At 45.3% G+C, this 16,506-nt stretch overlaps 1 protein-coding gene across 1 annotated transcript in view; it reads right to left on the bottom strand.

Annotated features, from left to right (window-relative positions):
* LOC137533992 (peroxisomal N(1)-acetyl-spermine/spermidine oxidase-like) overlaps positions 1–16,506 on the bottom strand; it is a 197,359-nt gene that overhangs the window by 125,458 nt on the left and 55,395 nt on the right. The window contains exons 2-3 of the mRNA XM_068255322.1: positions 14,003–14,489; positions 3,415–3,608 (exon numbers count right to left, since the gene is read on the bottom strand). Coding sequence (XP_068111423.1) covers positions 3,415–3,608; positions 14,003–14,489 — 681 coding nt within the window. The remainder of the gene's footprint in view (positions 1–3,414; positions 3,609–14,002; positions 14,490–16,506) is intronic.

The following is a 16,506-nucleotide window of genomic DNA, read 5'->3' as shown; positions in this document are numbered from 1 at the left end:
GTTACTTTCTGCTGAAATGTTGCCCACTGCGTTACTTTCTGCTGAAATGTTGCCCACTGCATTATTTTCTGCTGAAATTTTGCCCACTGTATTACTTTCTGCTGAAATGTTGCCCACTGTGTTATTTTCTGCTAAAATGTTGCCCATTGCGTTATTTTCTGCTGAAATGTTACCCACATTGTGTTATTTTCTGCTGAAATGTTGCCCACTGCGTTATTTTCTGCTGAAATGTTGCCCACTGCGTTATTTTCTGCTGAAATGTTGCCCACTGCATTATTTTCTGCTGAAATGTTGCCCACTGCGTTACTTTCTGCTGAAATGTTGCCCACTGCATTATTTTCTGCTGAAATGTTGCCCACTGCATTACTTTCTGCTGAAATGTTGCCCACTGCGTTATTTTCTGCCGAAATGTTGCCCATTGTGTTATTTTCTGCTGAAATGTTGCCCACTGCATTATTTTCTGCTGAAATGTTGCCCATTGTGTTATTTTCTGCTGAAATGTTGCCCACTGTGTTATTTTCTGCTGAAATGTTGCCCACATTGTGTTATTTTCTGCTGAAATGTTGCCCACATTGCGTTACTTTCTGATGAAATGTTGCCAACATTGCGTTATTTTCTGCTGAAATGTTGCCCACATTGCGTTTATTTTCTGGTGTCTGGGGTAACTGTTGCTGCATTTATTATTTAATGGTCATAGTTGTCTATATTTGCTTTGGGGTTAGGGCGGGTATACTAATAAATAGCATCACACAGTTTCTGCACACCCATGATGCGAATCCTCGTTTCACCACATCATGATGGAAACACTGCTTTCTTATGCCTCGCTGTTACATCATTACGTTAGCTCCGCCCATACAATGTCATGGCCACGCCCATGTTTCCCTTTTTTGCTACGCGCACCGCAAACTCCCCCCCCCCCCCCTGCCCTGTCCCAGGTTGAACCCAGAAAAATCTGGTCACTATACACTATTGTATACAGTGCCTATATGGAATACTATAAATTGGACATACAAAAGACATCTAAAAATTTAGAATCCATGAATACTTAAAGAGAACCCGAGGTGTGTTTAAAGAATGTTATCTGCATACAGAGGCTGGATCTGCCTATACAGCCCAGCCTCTGTTGCTATCCCAAACCCCACTAAGGTCCCCCTGCACTCTGCAATCCCTCATAAATCACAGCCATGCTGTGAGGCTGTGTTTACATCTGTAGTGTCAGTCTCAGCTGCTCCCCCGCCTCCTGCATAGCTCCGGTCCCTGCCCCCGTCCCTTCCCTCCAATCAGCAGGGAGGGAAGGGATGCAGGCGGGGACTGGAGTTCTGCAGGAGGCGGGGAGAGCAGCAGACTGACACTATAGAGATAAACACAGCCAGCTCTGACAAGCTGTTTGTCAGCAGCGTGGCTGTGATTTATGAGGGATTGCAGAGTGCAGGGGGACCTTAGGGGGGTTTGGGATAGCAACAGAGGCTGGGCTGTATAGGCAGATCCAGCCTCTGTATGCAGATAATATTCTTCAAACCCACCTCGGGTTCTCTTTAAAGAATATACAGAGTATATCCTGTCAAAGCACAATAAGGAATAAAGTTTGTATTTTCAAACTTCATTTTTATGTGATGAAAATTATTAGGCTACTTTTACACTGGTGTGTTGCATTGGACAATATAGTTGCATTGCTAATGAAATGCAGTTACATTGTAACTAGTCTACCTAAGCCCGTTTAAAAACGGGCTCTAGGTAGTGATATTACCGCGCCACCCCTGCTGCCAGTCAGTGCGCGCGCACGTTCCCGCCACCACGCAAGCAAGCACCGCGAGTGCGTGCACCCGCCCGTCCGGCGCACGTGCATCGGCCGCGAGGTCGCACACCCGCCCACTACGCGCACGTGCCCCCGCCTCCTCCTGCTCCCTGGCCCGACCTAATGTCCCAACGGCTGTCTGTACTGCGCACATGCGCAGTACAAAAAAGCCACGGACGGACAGACAGGGAAAGTGAATGACGCAGAGACAGTTAGATTTTTTTGTATAGGATAGTACATCTGCAAACTGCAGATTGCCTCTGGTTTTCAATGGTTTCATGAAATTAAAAAATATGCAAAATGAATTATTTAATAAAGATGTTGTGAATTATTTACCATAGAATGGTGCCATTTTTGGTAATTATTTTGCTCATTTTTGGTAATTCTTTTGCTCTTGCAGTCTGCATGTATTTAAATTATGACCACAGCAGATACTTATTGGCCTACAGTGCAACCTACACTTTCTGTTTTTTGTTACTTTGTTCACATCAGCGTGTCAGCAGTGTGGTGCAGTGAAATTAATTGGCATACCATGATGCATGCAGTGCGGTACCGCACAATGGGCTTGATTCACTAAAGTGTGATAACTCAGTTATACACATGTAAAGGCTTTGCACGTGCAAATGCGCGAGTAAAGGCTTTGCATGTGCAACGTATCATTATCACGTGCTAAGTATCATTATCATGCGCTGAGTATCATTATCGCGTGAAGTCACTTCAGATAACGGGAACTGAATGTAGATCATGAATTATTACTGTATACAGTACATAAAGTGATGTACGTTAAACTTTGAGCGCGCCGTATTACATTAACTCACATGTTAATGTAAGCACATGTATACAGTAATAATTCATGATCTACATTCTGTTTGCGTGATCTGCAGTGACTTCACGTGATAATGATACTTAGCACATGATAATGATACTTAGCACATGATATCACGTGCAAAGCGGTTTATCACTGTCGTACTAAGTGTTAGCATGCATTAGTGAATCGAGCCCCATGTGTGTTAGCAGTTGCAGTGAATGTATGCTTCTCTTTAGGCATTGTGCCACATGTATAATGCGTGATGTGACTTTATAGGCTAAGCACCGCAACATGTCCGTGTGAACGTAACCTTAGACTTAGGCAGGAAGGTGTATGTAGTGCTGATTGTGAACTTAGAACGAAGGTTTTTGTAGTACTGATGTCAAGAAAAGAAAGTATCATATATCACAGACAGACCGATTTTTTGACACACAAATTTTGGGTATAAAGTTGGGGGAGGGGGGGGGGGAAATTGGGTGTTGACCTATCCGCAGGTGACATGTGTGGGCCCCGGTAAGCATAGTGTGTTGCGAAGCATAGCTTACATGGCCTCACTCCAGCTTGCATTCTGTAATGTTCCCGGCAGCTTTCTGAACTGGCCACTAAAGCTCGAGGCTCACTGCAGACACGTGACAGTGAGCCTGGAACTGTAGTGGGTAGTGTATATTTACACACATTTTTTTTAATTTGTATGTAATATATTTACCAATGTTTATCTCTCTCTACATATCACATGTCAATTTTCATAAATAGCACTTACAATACTATTCATACTTAAAAAGGAATTCCACTGCATACAATTTGTTGTTACCTAATGGAACAGTGACAATGACATGATCTGCCACAAACGTGTCTCCATCCTCGCACTGAACTTCCACGGGACACACATTAGCGTCTCTGTCCTGGAAGGAACCATTCCACTTAACGGTCTTCACTACTTTGTTCAATATTACAATGTCCTCTGGCAGATTTTCTTTGATTCGATTTACAAGACTTTCAAATCCCCTGTAATTATAGGAAAAAATAAGTAGATAGGTTTCCCATACTGTATAAAATGTATAGGTTTTTAATTTACGTACATGTTTGGAATTCCAGGAAATTCCCCTTGCTCTGCAGTGAGCCGAAACTGCTCTTGAGTGAAAAGGAACTTTGCATCAGGCTAGTCAGATTTGCTAATGACTGTTACCTGTCAGCTTGACTAATAATCAGTTTTCAGGGAATTAATCAATAGTTTCCAAAATTGATTACCCTTGTCTTCTGCTAAGTTCTGGTCCTGCGACTCCTGCCTACAGGAATTCTGTGTCCTGTGTTATGGGTGTGTCTGGTGGATGAAATTCAAGGGATGAACTCCAGTAAAAAGAACAGAGAACACAAGGAATATGGTGTAGTACTTCCAGACGTTGAGATAATTGGTAAAAAAATGCTACACGCAAATCTGGGTAGCTAAGCCCTCTAGGCTACCTTCTCTCAGTCTACGTTTAGCATGCAAAGGAAAGAAGAAAAAGATGGCACTCGACTGGCCACCAACAGATGAAAAAACATTGTTTTGAGTATTTTCAGTATTCACTTGTTTGTTAATTCACCTGTTTGCTCCAATACAAGCTGATTGCTGTAGCCATTTGTGAGCCATCTCTTTCTTCTTTTCTTTGCATACCTGATGAGCAGGAGTGGTGAACTTGCAGGAGTCTGGCATTGGCAGCCTGGCTGGTACCAAGTTTGGTGACCAGTAGAGTGTAGTAGGTGAGCCTTGCAGGACAATATATATATTTGCAAAGGGCGCCTGGAAAAAAGGGGGCCTAGTGTAGCCCATATATGCCAAATTCAGCTACAAAGGGTGCCAGGTGTAGCCTATATACCAACTTCGGCTACAAAAGGTACCTGGTGTAGCCCATATATTCCAAATTCAGCTACAATGAGCGCCTGGTATAGCCCATATATGTCAAATTCGGCTACAAAGGGCGCCTGGTGTAGCCCATATATGCCAAATTTGGTTACAAGGGGCACATGGTGTAGCCCAAATGCCAAATTTAGCTGCAAAGGGTGCCTGGTGTAAACCATATATGCCAAATTCGGCTACAAAGGGCTCCTGGTATAGCCAAAAAAGCTAGTTTTAGTTTATAAAAAGGATGCTGTTATAGGCAGTGCTACAATGGGCAGCACGGTGGCGTAGTGGTTAGCTCTCTCACCTTGCAGCGCTGGGTCCCTGGTTCGAATCCCAGCCAGGGCACTATCTGCAAAGAGTTTGTATGTTCTCTCCGTGTCTGCGTGGGTTTCCTCCGGGCACTCCGGTTTCCTCCCACATTCCAAAAAGATACGGATAAGTTAATTGGCTACCCCTAAAAAATTGGCCCTAGACTACAGTACTTACACTACATAATATAGACATATGGCAATGGTAGGGATTAGATTGTGAGCTCCTTTGAGGGACAGTTAGTGACAAGATATATATATACATTGTACAGCGCTGCGTAATATGTCGGCGCTATATAAATACTAAATAATAATAAGCAAAATGTTTTGGGCTATAAAAGGGCTTTAGGGGATCCGTTGAAAAGGGCGCCTGAGCTGCCTGTATGAAAAGGGCGCCTCCATAGACATCCAATGTTATTTCTGCCAATATGGGCTACAAGGTGGTGAAAAGGGCGCCCGAGTTTTGGTATAGGCTACAAGCGGGCGCCCCCTTGTAGCCCATATTTTTTTGGCTACAAGGTTTTCGGCTACAGTAGGGCACCTCTTTGTAGCCCATATTTTTTGGGGCTACAAGGTTTTCGGCTACAGTAGGGCACCCCTATGTAGCCCATATTTTGCATTCAGCTACAGGGTTTTCGGCTACAAGGTTTTTGATTCTGCTATAAAAGGGCACCCTTTTATAGCCAAGATTTTTGATTCGGGGGTGGGAGGGGGTTAGGATTAGGCATCACAAGCAGGGGGGGGGGGGTCTAAGGGTTAGGCACCACCCGGGGGTCTTAAGGTTAAGCACCACCTGGGGGGTCTTAGGGTTAGGCACCACCTGGGGGTCTTAGGGTTAGGCACCACCTGGGGGGTCTTAGGGTTAGGCACCACCAGGGGAGTCTTAGGGTTAGGCACTACCAGGGGAGTTTTAGGGTTAGAAACCACCTGGGGGGGTCTTAGGGTTAGGCACCACCTGGGGAGTCTTAGGGTTAGGCACCACCTGGGAGTCTTAGGGTTAGGTACCACCTGGGAAGTCTCAGGGTTAGGCACCACCAGGGGAGTCTTAGGGTTAGGCACCACCTGGGGAGTCTTAGGGTTCGGCACCACCTGGGGAGTCTTAGGGTTAGGCATCACCTGTGGGGTTAGGGTTAGGGAAAGGTTATTTGTAAGAGTAGGGAGAAGTTAGGTCATAGTAATCACCAGGGGCTGTCTTAGGGTTAGGCACTGCCAGGGAGGGGTTAGAGTTAGGCCCCACCAGGGGGGGGGGGTTAAGGTTAGGCCCCACCAGGGGAGGGTTCTTTGTGAGAGTAGGGAGAAATTAGGTAATAGTAATCACTTTTCTCAGCTATATCTAGAGCCCTTTTAAGGCCCAACAAATTTTGTCTATAACAGCATCCTTTTTATAAAATAAAACTATATGGCATATATGGGTTACAACAGGCGCCCTTTGTAGCCGATTTTGACATGTATATGGGCTACACCAGGTGCCCTTGTAGCCGAATTTGGCATATATGGGCTACACCAGGCGCCCTTTGTAGACGAATTTGAAATACATGGGCTACACTGGACGCCCTTTGTAGCCAAATTTGGAATATATGGGCTACACCAGGCACTCTTTGTAGCCTAATTTGGCATATATGGGCTACACCAGGCGCCCTTTGTAGCCGAATTTGAAATATATGGGCTACACCAGGTGCCCTTTGTAGCCGAAGTTGGTATATGTGCTACACCAGGCACCCTTTGTAGCCGAAGTTGATATATAGGCTACACCAGGCGCCTTTTTTTGTAGCCGAATTTGGCATATATGGGCTACACCAGGCACCCTTTTTTCCAGGCGCCCTTTTCAAATAGACGCGGGCTTGAGATATAGCTGAGAACAGGGCCGGATTTGGGGAAAGGCACCCAAGGCTGGTGCCTAGGGCGCCAGAGTCCACCAGAAGGCGAGGGGCGGGTGGTGACAGGTTGACTTCACCTGCCACCAGCCCTGAAATGCGCTCCCCAAGTCCGCAGCCTCCACTTTACCCCTGCTACGCAGAGCTTCCTGTTACAGCGCTATACTATTTCCTGTTAGGGGCGGGCAGCCGCATACCTTAGCTCAGCACAGCCAGCAGCCGCCCCTTCCCGGAGAGTAGGAGCCGGTGTGGATGTCTGTTGTCCTCATCCTCTCTTCCCCCCTCCGTCCTCTCGCAGAATGGCAGCAGAGTCACACACTCCGAACTTTCAGCGCTGAAGATTCCTCTGCCTTACTGTCAGTGTCGGCCTCTGCAGTGCATCCCTCTCTCCTTCTGGTGATTCCCATCATGTGACTCCCCGGTAAAGTGTCGGTGAGTCACATGTGAGAGACGCTGACTGGATTGAGAGATGCACTGCAGAGGCTGACAGTGGGACAGAGGAATCTTCAGCACTGATAGTTCGGTTAGTGACTCTGCTGCCAGTCTGTGAGTGACGGAGGGAGGAAGAGAGGATGAGGACATCCGCACTGGGCTGGCTCCTGCTCGGATGGGGGGGATCAGAGGTGATGGGGACAGCATCGGGCTTCCTACACGGAGGGGGAGGGGTTACAGGTGGACTGCATTTGACTGCTTATAGTAAGGGAGGGGGGACAGCTTCTGGCCACCTATACTAAGGGGGGTAAGGGTGGGACATCATCTGGCTACCTATACTGAGGTTGGGGGGGTGGGTATAAGGGGGAACAGCATCTGGCTACCTGTACTGGGGGGGGGGAGGGGCGGACACAGCATTTGACTACCTATAGTAAAGGAGTGTCTGTACTGAGGGGGTGGGGGCAGCATCAGGCTACCTATGCAAAAATGGGGGGGGGGGAGGTGACAGAATCTGGCTGCCAATACTGGGAGGTGGGGGGGATACATAATTTGGCTTCCTATACTAAGGGGGGGCTGGGGGAGCAAGGGGGACAGCATCTGGCTGCCTATACTAAGGGGGGCTGGGGGGCAAGAGGGACAGCATCTGGCTGCCTATACTAAGGGGGGCTGGGGGAGCAAGGGGGACATCATCTGGCTGCTAATACTAAGGGGGGCTGGGGGAGCAAGGGGGACAGCATCTGGCTGCCTATACTAAGGGGGGCTGGGGGAGCAAGGGAGACAGCATCTGGCTGCCTATACTAAGGGGGGCTGCCTATACTAAGGGGGAGCAAGGGGGACAGCATCTGGCTGCCTATACTATAGGGGGGCTGGGGGAGCAAGGGGGGGCAGCATCTGGCTGCTTATACTAAGGGGGGCTGGGGGAGCAAGGGGGACAGCATCTGGCTGCCTATACTAAGGGGGGCTGGGGGGCAAGAGGGACAGCATCTGGCTGCCTATACTAAGGGGGGCTGGGGGAGCAAGGGGGACAGCATCTGGCTGCTTATACTAAGGGGGGCTGGGGGAGCAAGGGGGACAGCATCTGGCTGCCGATACTAAGGGGGGCTGGGGGGCAAGAGGGACAGCATCTGGCTGCTTATACTAAGGGGGGCTGGGGGGCAAGAGGGACAGCATCTGGCTGCCTATACTAAGGGGGGCTGGGGGAGCAAAGGGGGCAGCATCTGGCTGCCTATACTAAGGGGGACTGGGGGAGCAAGGGGGACAGCATCTGGCTGCCTATACTAAGGGGGGCTGGGGGAGCAAGGGGGACAGCATCTGGCTGCCTATACTAAGGGGGGCTGGGGAGCAAGGGGGACAGCATCTGGCTGCCTATACTAAGGGGGGCTGGGGGAGCAAGGGGGACAGCATCTGGCTGCCTATACTAAGGGGGGCTGGGGGAGCAAGGGGGACAGCATCTGGCTGCCTATACTAAGGGGGGCTGGGGGAGCAAGGGGGCAGCATCTGGCTGCCTATTCTAAGGGGGGCTGGGGGAGCAAGGGGGACAGCATCTGTCTACCTTTACTAAAGGCGTGGACAGAATCCAGCTACCTATACTGAGGGGTCATTAACATATTCAGCCCCCCATTGCTGCCTGGGACCTTATATTTTCTCATGCCTGCGATCCCATGTACAAATGCAACTGTACTGGGCATGCACAAGTATGGTCCTCACATTCCCGTTAGCACAAAACCAGACATGCACGAAAGGCTTTGTATTACTGGGCATGTGCGGATGATACTTGCATAAACCCAGTATGGTTGTACACAGACAGGAGTGCAGCCGCAAGGAAGAAAAGGGTCCCAGGCAGCAGTGAGGGGTCTGAATATGCTCAGAGGGTCCCAGTGCAGAAACCGTGGACACCAGAACGATTTAAAGGACAACTGTAAAGAAAGAGATGCGGAGGCTGTCATATTTATTTCCTTTTAAACAATACCAGTTGCCTGGCAGCCCTGCTGAGATATCTATTTGGCTGCAGTAGTGTCTGAATCACACCAGAAACAAGCATGCAGCCAATCTTACACAGATCTGACAATGTCAGAAACACCTAGGGCTTGATTCACAAAGCGGTGCTAACTGTTAGCACGCCTGTGAAAACCCCCTTAGCACGTCTAAACAAGCTTTTCGCTCATAAAACTTTACACGCGCAAAACTTTATGCGCGTAAAACTTTACGCGCGTACTGCACAGAGCGCAGGGCGCTCCGCTCAAAGTGCCCATTAAAGCCTATCGGACTTAGCGCGCGTAACACTTTGCGCGCGTAAAACTTTATGCGCGCAAAGTTAGCGCGCGATGTGATTGAGAAATCCGGTGCTAACCTACTTAGCACCCTGGTTAGCGCGTCTAAAGACTTTAGACGTGCTAAGTAGGTTAGCACCGCTTTGTGAATCAAGCCCCTAATGTGCTGCATGCTTGTCCAGGGGCTATGGCTAAAGGTATTAGAGGCAGAGGATCACCAAGATAGCCAGGCAACTGGTATTGTATAAAAGGAAATAAATATGGCAGCCTCCCTATCCCTCTAGTTACAGTTGTCCTTTAAGGTATTTTTTCTGTAATGTTCACTTTAAGACTTTTTGCTTGGGGAAAAAGTGTGTGTAAGTTTGGAGGTGAGATGTTGGTGGTGAAGGAAGGGGGGGGGGGGGCTGGTGACAGTGGGCCTTGGGCGGTAAAAGGTACAAATCCGGCCCTGGCTGAGAAAAGTGATTACTATGACCTAACTTATCTCTACTCTCACACAGAACCCTCCCCTGATGGTGCCTAACCCTAAGACAGCCCCTGGTGATTGCTATGACCTAACTTGAAGAAGTGGGTAAAGGCCACAAAACACATGGTCCTTTAGTGTCCAATAAATTGCTTATTTCTTACTTCCCTTCCTCTGAGGTAAGACTGTTTAATTTTATACTGCGGTTTAACTTTTTTACATTATTTGGGGCACCTCCTCCCACCCATACTTGTGTCCCATGGAGCACGAAAAACACCTAAATTCAAATTTTCAACTGATAGAGATAATTAGCAAGATATTAATAATTCCAATTTGCATGCAAGTTTATTGCAAACTGTATGCAGTTTTGAACTGGGCCAATCAAATGCACTTCCTTCTGATTCTGAGTGACCTAATTTAATTTCAAGCTGCATCCAAATTCCAATAAATCTGCCTTAAAGGAATACTTAAGTCAAAAAAAAAAATGACATTTACTCACCTGGGGCATCCCTCAGCACCCCGAAGCTGGATGGTGCCCTCGCAGCCCCGCTCCGATCGTCCTGTCCCCGCCGGCGGCTACTTCCGGTTCGGCGACAGCCGCCGACAGGCTGGGAACGCGGCTGATTTTCCGCGTTCCCAGCCGCTGCTATCACTCTCTATGCTGCTATAGCGTATATATATACGCTATAGCGTATATATATATGCCCTTACTCCCTCTCATCACTAGAAACTGCTGTTTAGCAATAGAAAACAGGCTGCTCTTATTAATAGACAAGTAAAGACCTTAAAGTTTAAAAAGAAGCCAAGGCATAAAAAAGTGAATAACCTTAGGAGTGAGAAGCCTCTGGAGGAAGCGCTGCCCTCTGTCGCTGCCCAGGACCTGTCGTCGGGGCCACACCTGTTCATGGCTATGCCTGCATAATATCACAGAGTTGGCTTACTGTGCAGGCGCGGCCTGTACTCACGCAGGCACAGTACAGACGCCCTCATGCCTGAGGAGCATGGCTCCAATCTTCGCGATGGGGGACCGGAAGGACGGCATGTTAGTCCTCTATAGGATCCAAAGACTTCTATTTTTCTTACAGTAGGTAAGTACAGTATGTCTTTTAGTACAATTTAACCACTTCAGCCTATCTGGATGAATATACTCGTCCAGATAGGCTGCACAAACTGCCGTTGGCCACACGATCATGTGCGCGCTCCCACCGCCTTCCGTTAGCCTGGGGATCAATGAATGGGACAGTTCCCTTTCATTGATCTAAGTCCTCGTGTGAAAGACCGACGGCTTTTAAGAAGAGCCACATTCTTTCTAAGTTTCACGTCCTCCCTGTAAGCGAGCACTCGTTTACAGGATGGAAAAACAAAAAATTACTGAGGCCATCTTGTGTCTAAATAGTAAAACTACATCTACATACATTTTTTTCTTTAATATGCACATTCAATTACATTTGAAATTAACTGTTTACCTCCCCACTCCAAAAAAACCCCCAAATAAATGTTTTAATTAAAAACAATAAATTAAAAAAATTACAATTAAAAAAACAACATAAATAGTTACCTAAGGGTCTGAACTTTTTTAATATGCATGTCAATAAAGTATATTACTATAATTTTTTAAATTATAAGCTTGTAAATAGTGATGGACGCAAATTGAAAAAATGCACCTTTATTTTCAAATAAAATATTGGTGACATACATTGTTATAGGGACATAATTTAAATGGTGTAATAACCGGGACAAATAGGCAAATAAAATAGGTGGGTTTTAATTATGGTAGCATGTATTATTTTAAGGCTATAATGACCGAAAACTGATAAATACTTATTTTTTTTAATTTTTTTTTCTTAATATTCCCGTTAAAATGCATTTAGAAAAAATAATTCTTAGCAAAATGTACCACCCAAAGAAAGCCTAATTGGTGGCGGAAAAAACAAGATATAGCTCAATTTATTGTGATAAGTAGTTATAAAGTTATTGGCGAAGGAATAGAAGGTGAAAGTTGCTCAGATGCATAAGGTGAAACAACACTGAAGGCTGAACTGGTTAAATCAGTGGTCCTCAAAACTAAGGCCCCGGGCTAAATGCGGCCCCCTGAGGCTATTTCACAGGCCCCCCAAACCAAAATGTATAATTTATAGATGTAGCCCAGGTTGTGTACAATCATTTTTTTTTTCTGGCTGAAAGAGTTAAACAAACACATGTGCATGTGACAGTTTTTCTCTAATCGGGACCTAGTCAGACTATAGCATCACGATCACTGATAAGGAATTACAGTCCTAAAACTCTTGCCTGGAAGAGAACAGCTTCTGAGTGCAGGGGATAGATAAAAAGGTCAATAGTTCATAGACTGATTTTTGAAGTATCAAAGAAAAAAGCTGTTCCTAAAGAAACCGCACCACTCAAATTAATATACAAAAAAAAAATCTTTATTAAACTGCAAATGTATTATAAAAACAATTAAAACCAAATAAAATAGGAGGATGGCACATCATAGCCATGAGTCATAAGTCATTAAATCATATATATATGGTCCATAAAAAAGAGGTAAATAAATATACCAAGTACAACTAAGTATATATCAGATTGACCATGAAGTACAAATATGTAGGTATGAATAACTCACTCATAGTAGCACATATTGTGAGCATATGTAACTGTAAAATCCTGTGATAGGAATGTGTGATGAAAAGTGTGCAACAAATAAAACAGACTAACTATGAAAACAGCAGCAAAAAAGTATAGGTCAGAGAGGACAAGTGCAAATATCTATGACCACCCCCACAGCTCTGCCTCTCCCCCTCCCCCCCCCCCCCCCCCCTCAGCAGTGTCGTGACCCCTGGGGTCACTGAAACTGAAAGTAGAGGATTTTGGGCTACAGGAGCAGTGGGGAGCGGTGGTGATTGGGCTACCTAATCCAGATAGCATGTTTTTGTTTTGTTTTGTTTACAAAAATGCACACCTTGGGTTCTCTTTAAAGGGTAGCAGCATTGCTGATTTCATAATAAATATATGAAAGGTTAGATTGATGTAGCTGTTTTTTCCAATAGATATTCGATTCAATATTTCATAGCAACCTTATATAAGCCTCAGAATCAATACAAACAATAGTACATGCTACAGCAGTGGCAAAGTATAGCTCCGAATGTTAATTACTATAAACATGCAATCTATGATACCTTTTAAAAACGCATTCCAAGGCTGTAAGTCCTGGAGCTGCTTATGATGATCTCACTGATTCACTCCATTTCCACTGTCCACACCCTTGAGAATTTCACCTCTCCCATTGTCCACCCACCTAAAGGCGTACACCAACACCCACTGTCCATCCACCCTAAGACTTATATCACCCACACTTTCCACCTACCCACACAGGGCTGGTTTAAGCAACAATGGGGCCCCAGGGCAAAATAAACCTGGGGGGCCCCCCCAACATATACCACGGAACAAAAATCGGCATTAGGGGACCTTTTTTGCAGCTGGTATAATAAGGGTGTGAAGTCCCAATCAGTCGGAGGTCCACATTCTGGCTACCCCAGCCTGCATGGGGGATAAGGGGTTAAAAAGTTTCAGGAGGGGGTACCCCACATAATTTTTTTAAAAATAATTCCCACACTCTAAACATAAAAAAAAAAATTGTTTTCTCATTGCCCTCAATGCAGTGCTACAACTTCCATTTTCCAGCAGTACGGAAAAATAGCTGCAGAACAAAATGTGATGTCTGTTCAGCAGATCATGTGGAACAGATCTGTTCTAACAGACCAATGTGAACGGATCCATAAGTTAACATTGAATCCGTTCGCATCCTTAGGATCTGCAAACGGACCGTTTAATGCTAATGTGTACCGTGTCTTCTCCTGCAGAATGGAAACAAAAGCTGAAGCGCAGCATTGGGGGCAATAAGAGAACAGAAGATTTCTTCACACTAGTGAAGAAATGGACCGTTCTAGCCAGCAAAATTCACTTTGCTGATGGGTGTCAAGGGGGGAGGGGGGGAGGGGGGGGGGGGCAGGGTGGATATGGAAAAATGGAACGGAAGCAGCTGAACAGCAAACGGATACGATAGACTGGTAATCAGATCCGTATTCACGAATCTGATTGGCAGTGTGGACCGGGCCTAACTCTATTCTGGCATACAAAGTTACATCTTAACTGATGCTTTATGGTACTTACTTGGGAAATGTGCAATCCCGTCCTGGCAAGGGTATATATTCCCCATAGGGACAAAGTGCTAAATTGTCCAATGTATGCACTCCATCATCACTAAGCTCTGCACTGATCAGTCCATTTAGATATGCCAAATAAGATCCAGCCATTGTTTCTTCCCATTCCTGAGAAATGCGCATAATTTCTTCTCGTAGGAAACGCCCCACACTGGCATCTGAACTGCAGTTATCTTTTGTGAAATTTGTTGCTCTTTCATAACTTTCATAGAACATATCCGTGACATTCATAAATACTTCTGGGTTAATTTTCTTTCCAGAACTGCTATAAATAATATATGGTATGCTAGAAAGGTAGTCTTTCCTATCACGTTTTTGGTTCTCCTCAAGCAAGGCATCTGGGCGTAAAAGATTGTAGTGGGATGCTAGCTCGAAAATTGGGTTCTCTGGAGATGGTCCGTGTATCCACTGTGCACCAATCTCAGCAAGGCCCTTTGCTAAAAGACAGAAAGATAACGTCATGGCACAACCCAGCATGAACATCAGATTCTTTACATTACTGCTTATAATCTTCCTAGATTGCTCAATGCTAATTGGCGCGAGCAATGCGGCAGCGATGCTCAAATACCCCTTTTTAAAATTCGAGTTTGGTCGAATTCGAATAGTAAATTATTCGAGGTCAGTCGAATATTCGAGTCGAATAATTTTTACTATTCGATTCGACCTCGGACTTCGAGCTCACTATTCGAGTCGGTATTCGAGCTCACTATTCGAGCTGACTATTCGAATTGGCCTTAAATAGCTTCCAACACTTGTTTTGAGGGTGAATGATGCAAGAAACATCTTTTTTTCCAAGTAACAACAGCAAGTGATTATGTGGGGATGTTCCTTTAAAAAAAAATGTGGAAAGAGAAGTTGTGTCCTTAATTTTGTTCAGTAGTGTTACTGTATATACTTGTTCTTCTTCTTCTTTATCTTTCTTCTTCTTCTTCTAGATCTTCTTCTTCTATATCTTCTTCTTCTTCTTCTATATTGTCTTCTTCTTCTTCTTCTTCTTCATCTTCTTCTTCTTCATCATCTTCTTCTTCTTCTTCATCATCTTCTTCTTCTTCTTCTTCTTCTTCATCATCTTCTTCTTCTTCTTCATCATCTTCTTCTTCATCTTCTTCATCTTCTTCTTCTTCTTCATCTTCATCTTCTTCTTCTTCTTCATCTTCATCTTCTTCATCTTCATCTTCTTCATCTTCTTCTTCTTCATCTTCTTCTTCTTCTTCATCTTCTTCTTCTTCTTCTTCATCTTCTTCTTCTTCTTCTTCTTCTTCTTCTTCTTCTTCTTCTTCTTCTTCTTCTTCTTCTTCTTCTTCTTCTTCTTCTTCTTCTTCTTCATCTTCTTCATCATCTTCTTCATCTTCTTCTTCTTCATCTTCTTCATCTTCTTCTTCTTCATCTTCTTCTTCTTCATCTTCTTCTTCTTCATCTTCTTCATCTTCTTCATCTTCTTCTTCTTTTTCATCTTCTTCTTCATCATCTTCTTCATCTTCTTCTTCATCTTCTTCTTCATCTTCATCTTCTCCTTCTCCTTCTTTTTCAATATCGTCTTCTTCTTCTTCACGTATTTCTCTTTTCAATTTTTTTTTTACAGAAATGCAGCTATTTTTGAGCGTAACAAATAGCTGGTGGGCGCACGCATGTTGGAAGCGCCATTGTATGTGCTCCCTGGCAGTGGAAACACAAAGACAGCAGGAGGTAAATTCAGCAGCAGGAGGAGGAGGATGAGTGTGTGGCAGCAGGCAGTCAATGAGGCAGGCAGCTCGCCGTGACATAATAGCCCTGGTACCTAGCGGTGATACCAGGGCTGTAAATAAACACAACAGGAGGTCCCAGACAGCGGTCGTGCAGCCCACATTGTGTCCAATACACAACTGGGACAACACAGTTTTCAACCCGGGCACCTCAGAAAAATTAAACCTTTTTTTTTTTTTTTTAATGGTTTGTTTGGTTTTGGTTTTGCAACCAATATAGCTATTGTTTGACGTAATAGCTGGTGGCAGAGTGGCAGCAGAAGGTAATTCTGTGTACCCTGGCAGTGGGAAACACAGACAGACAGCAACAGCAGCAGGAGGAATGGAGGAGTAATGTGAGCAGCTATTGTTTGACGTAATAGCTGGTGGCAGAGTGGCAGCAGAAGGTAAATCATCTGTGTAGTGTACCCTGGCAGTGGGAAACACAGACAGACAGCAGCAGCAGCAGCAGGAGGAGGTGTGGAGGAGTAGTGTGAGTGTGGCAGCAGGTAGGCAGCGTGACATAATAGCCCTGGTACCTAGCGGTGATACCAGGGCTGTAAATAAACACAACAGGAGGTCCCAGACAGCGGTCGTGCAGCCCACATTGTGTCCAATACACAACTGGGACAACACAGTTTTCAACCCGGGCACCTCAGAAAAATTAAACCTTTTTTTTTTTTTTTATGGTTTGTTTGGTTTTGGTTTTGCAACCAATATAGCTATTGTTTGA

This window comes from Hyperolius riggenbachi, chromosome 10, assembly GCF_040937935.1.
Source record: "Hyperolius riggenbachi isolate aHypRig1 chromosome 10, aHypRig1.pri, whole genome shotgun sequence".
Lineage (NCBI taxonomy): Eukaryota > Metazoa > Chordata > Amphibia > Anura > Hyperoliidae > Hyperolius > Hyperolius riggenbachi.
This window is presented reverse-complemented; position numbering and strand designations above follow the sequence as displayed.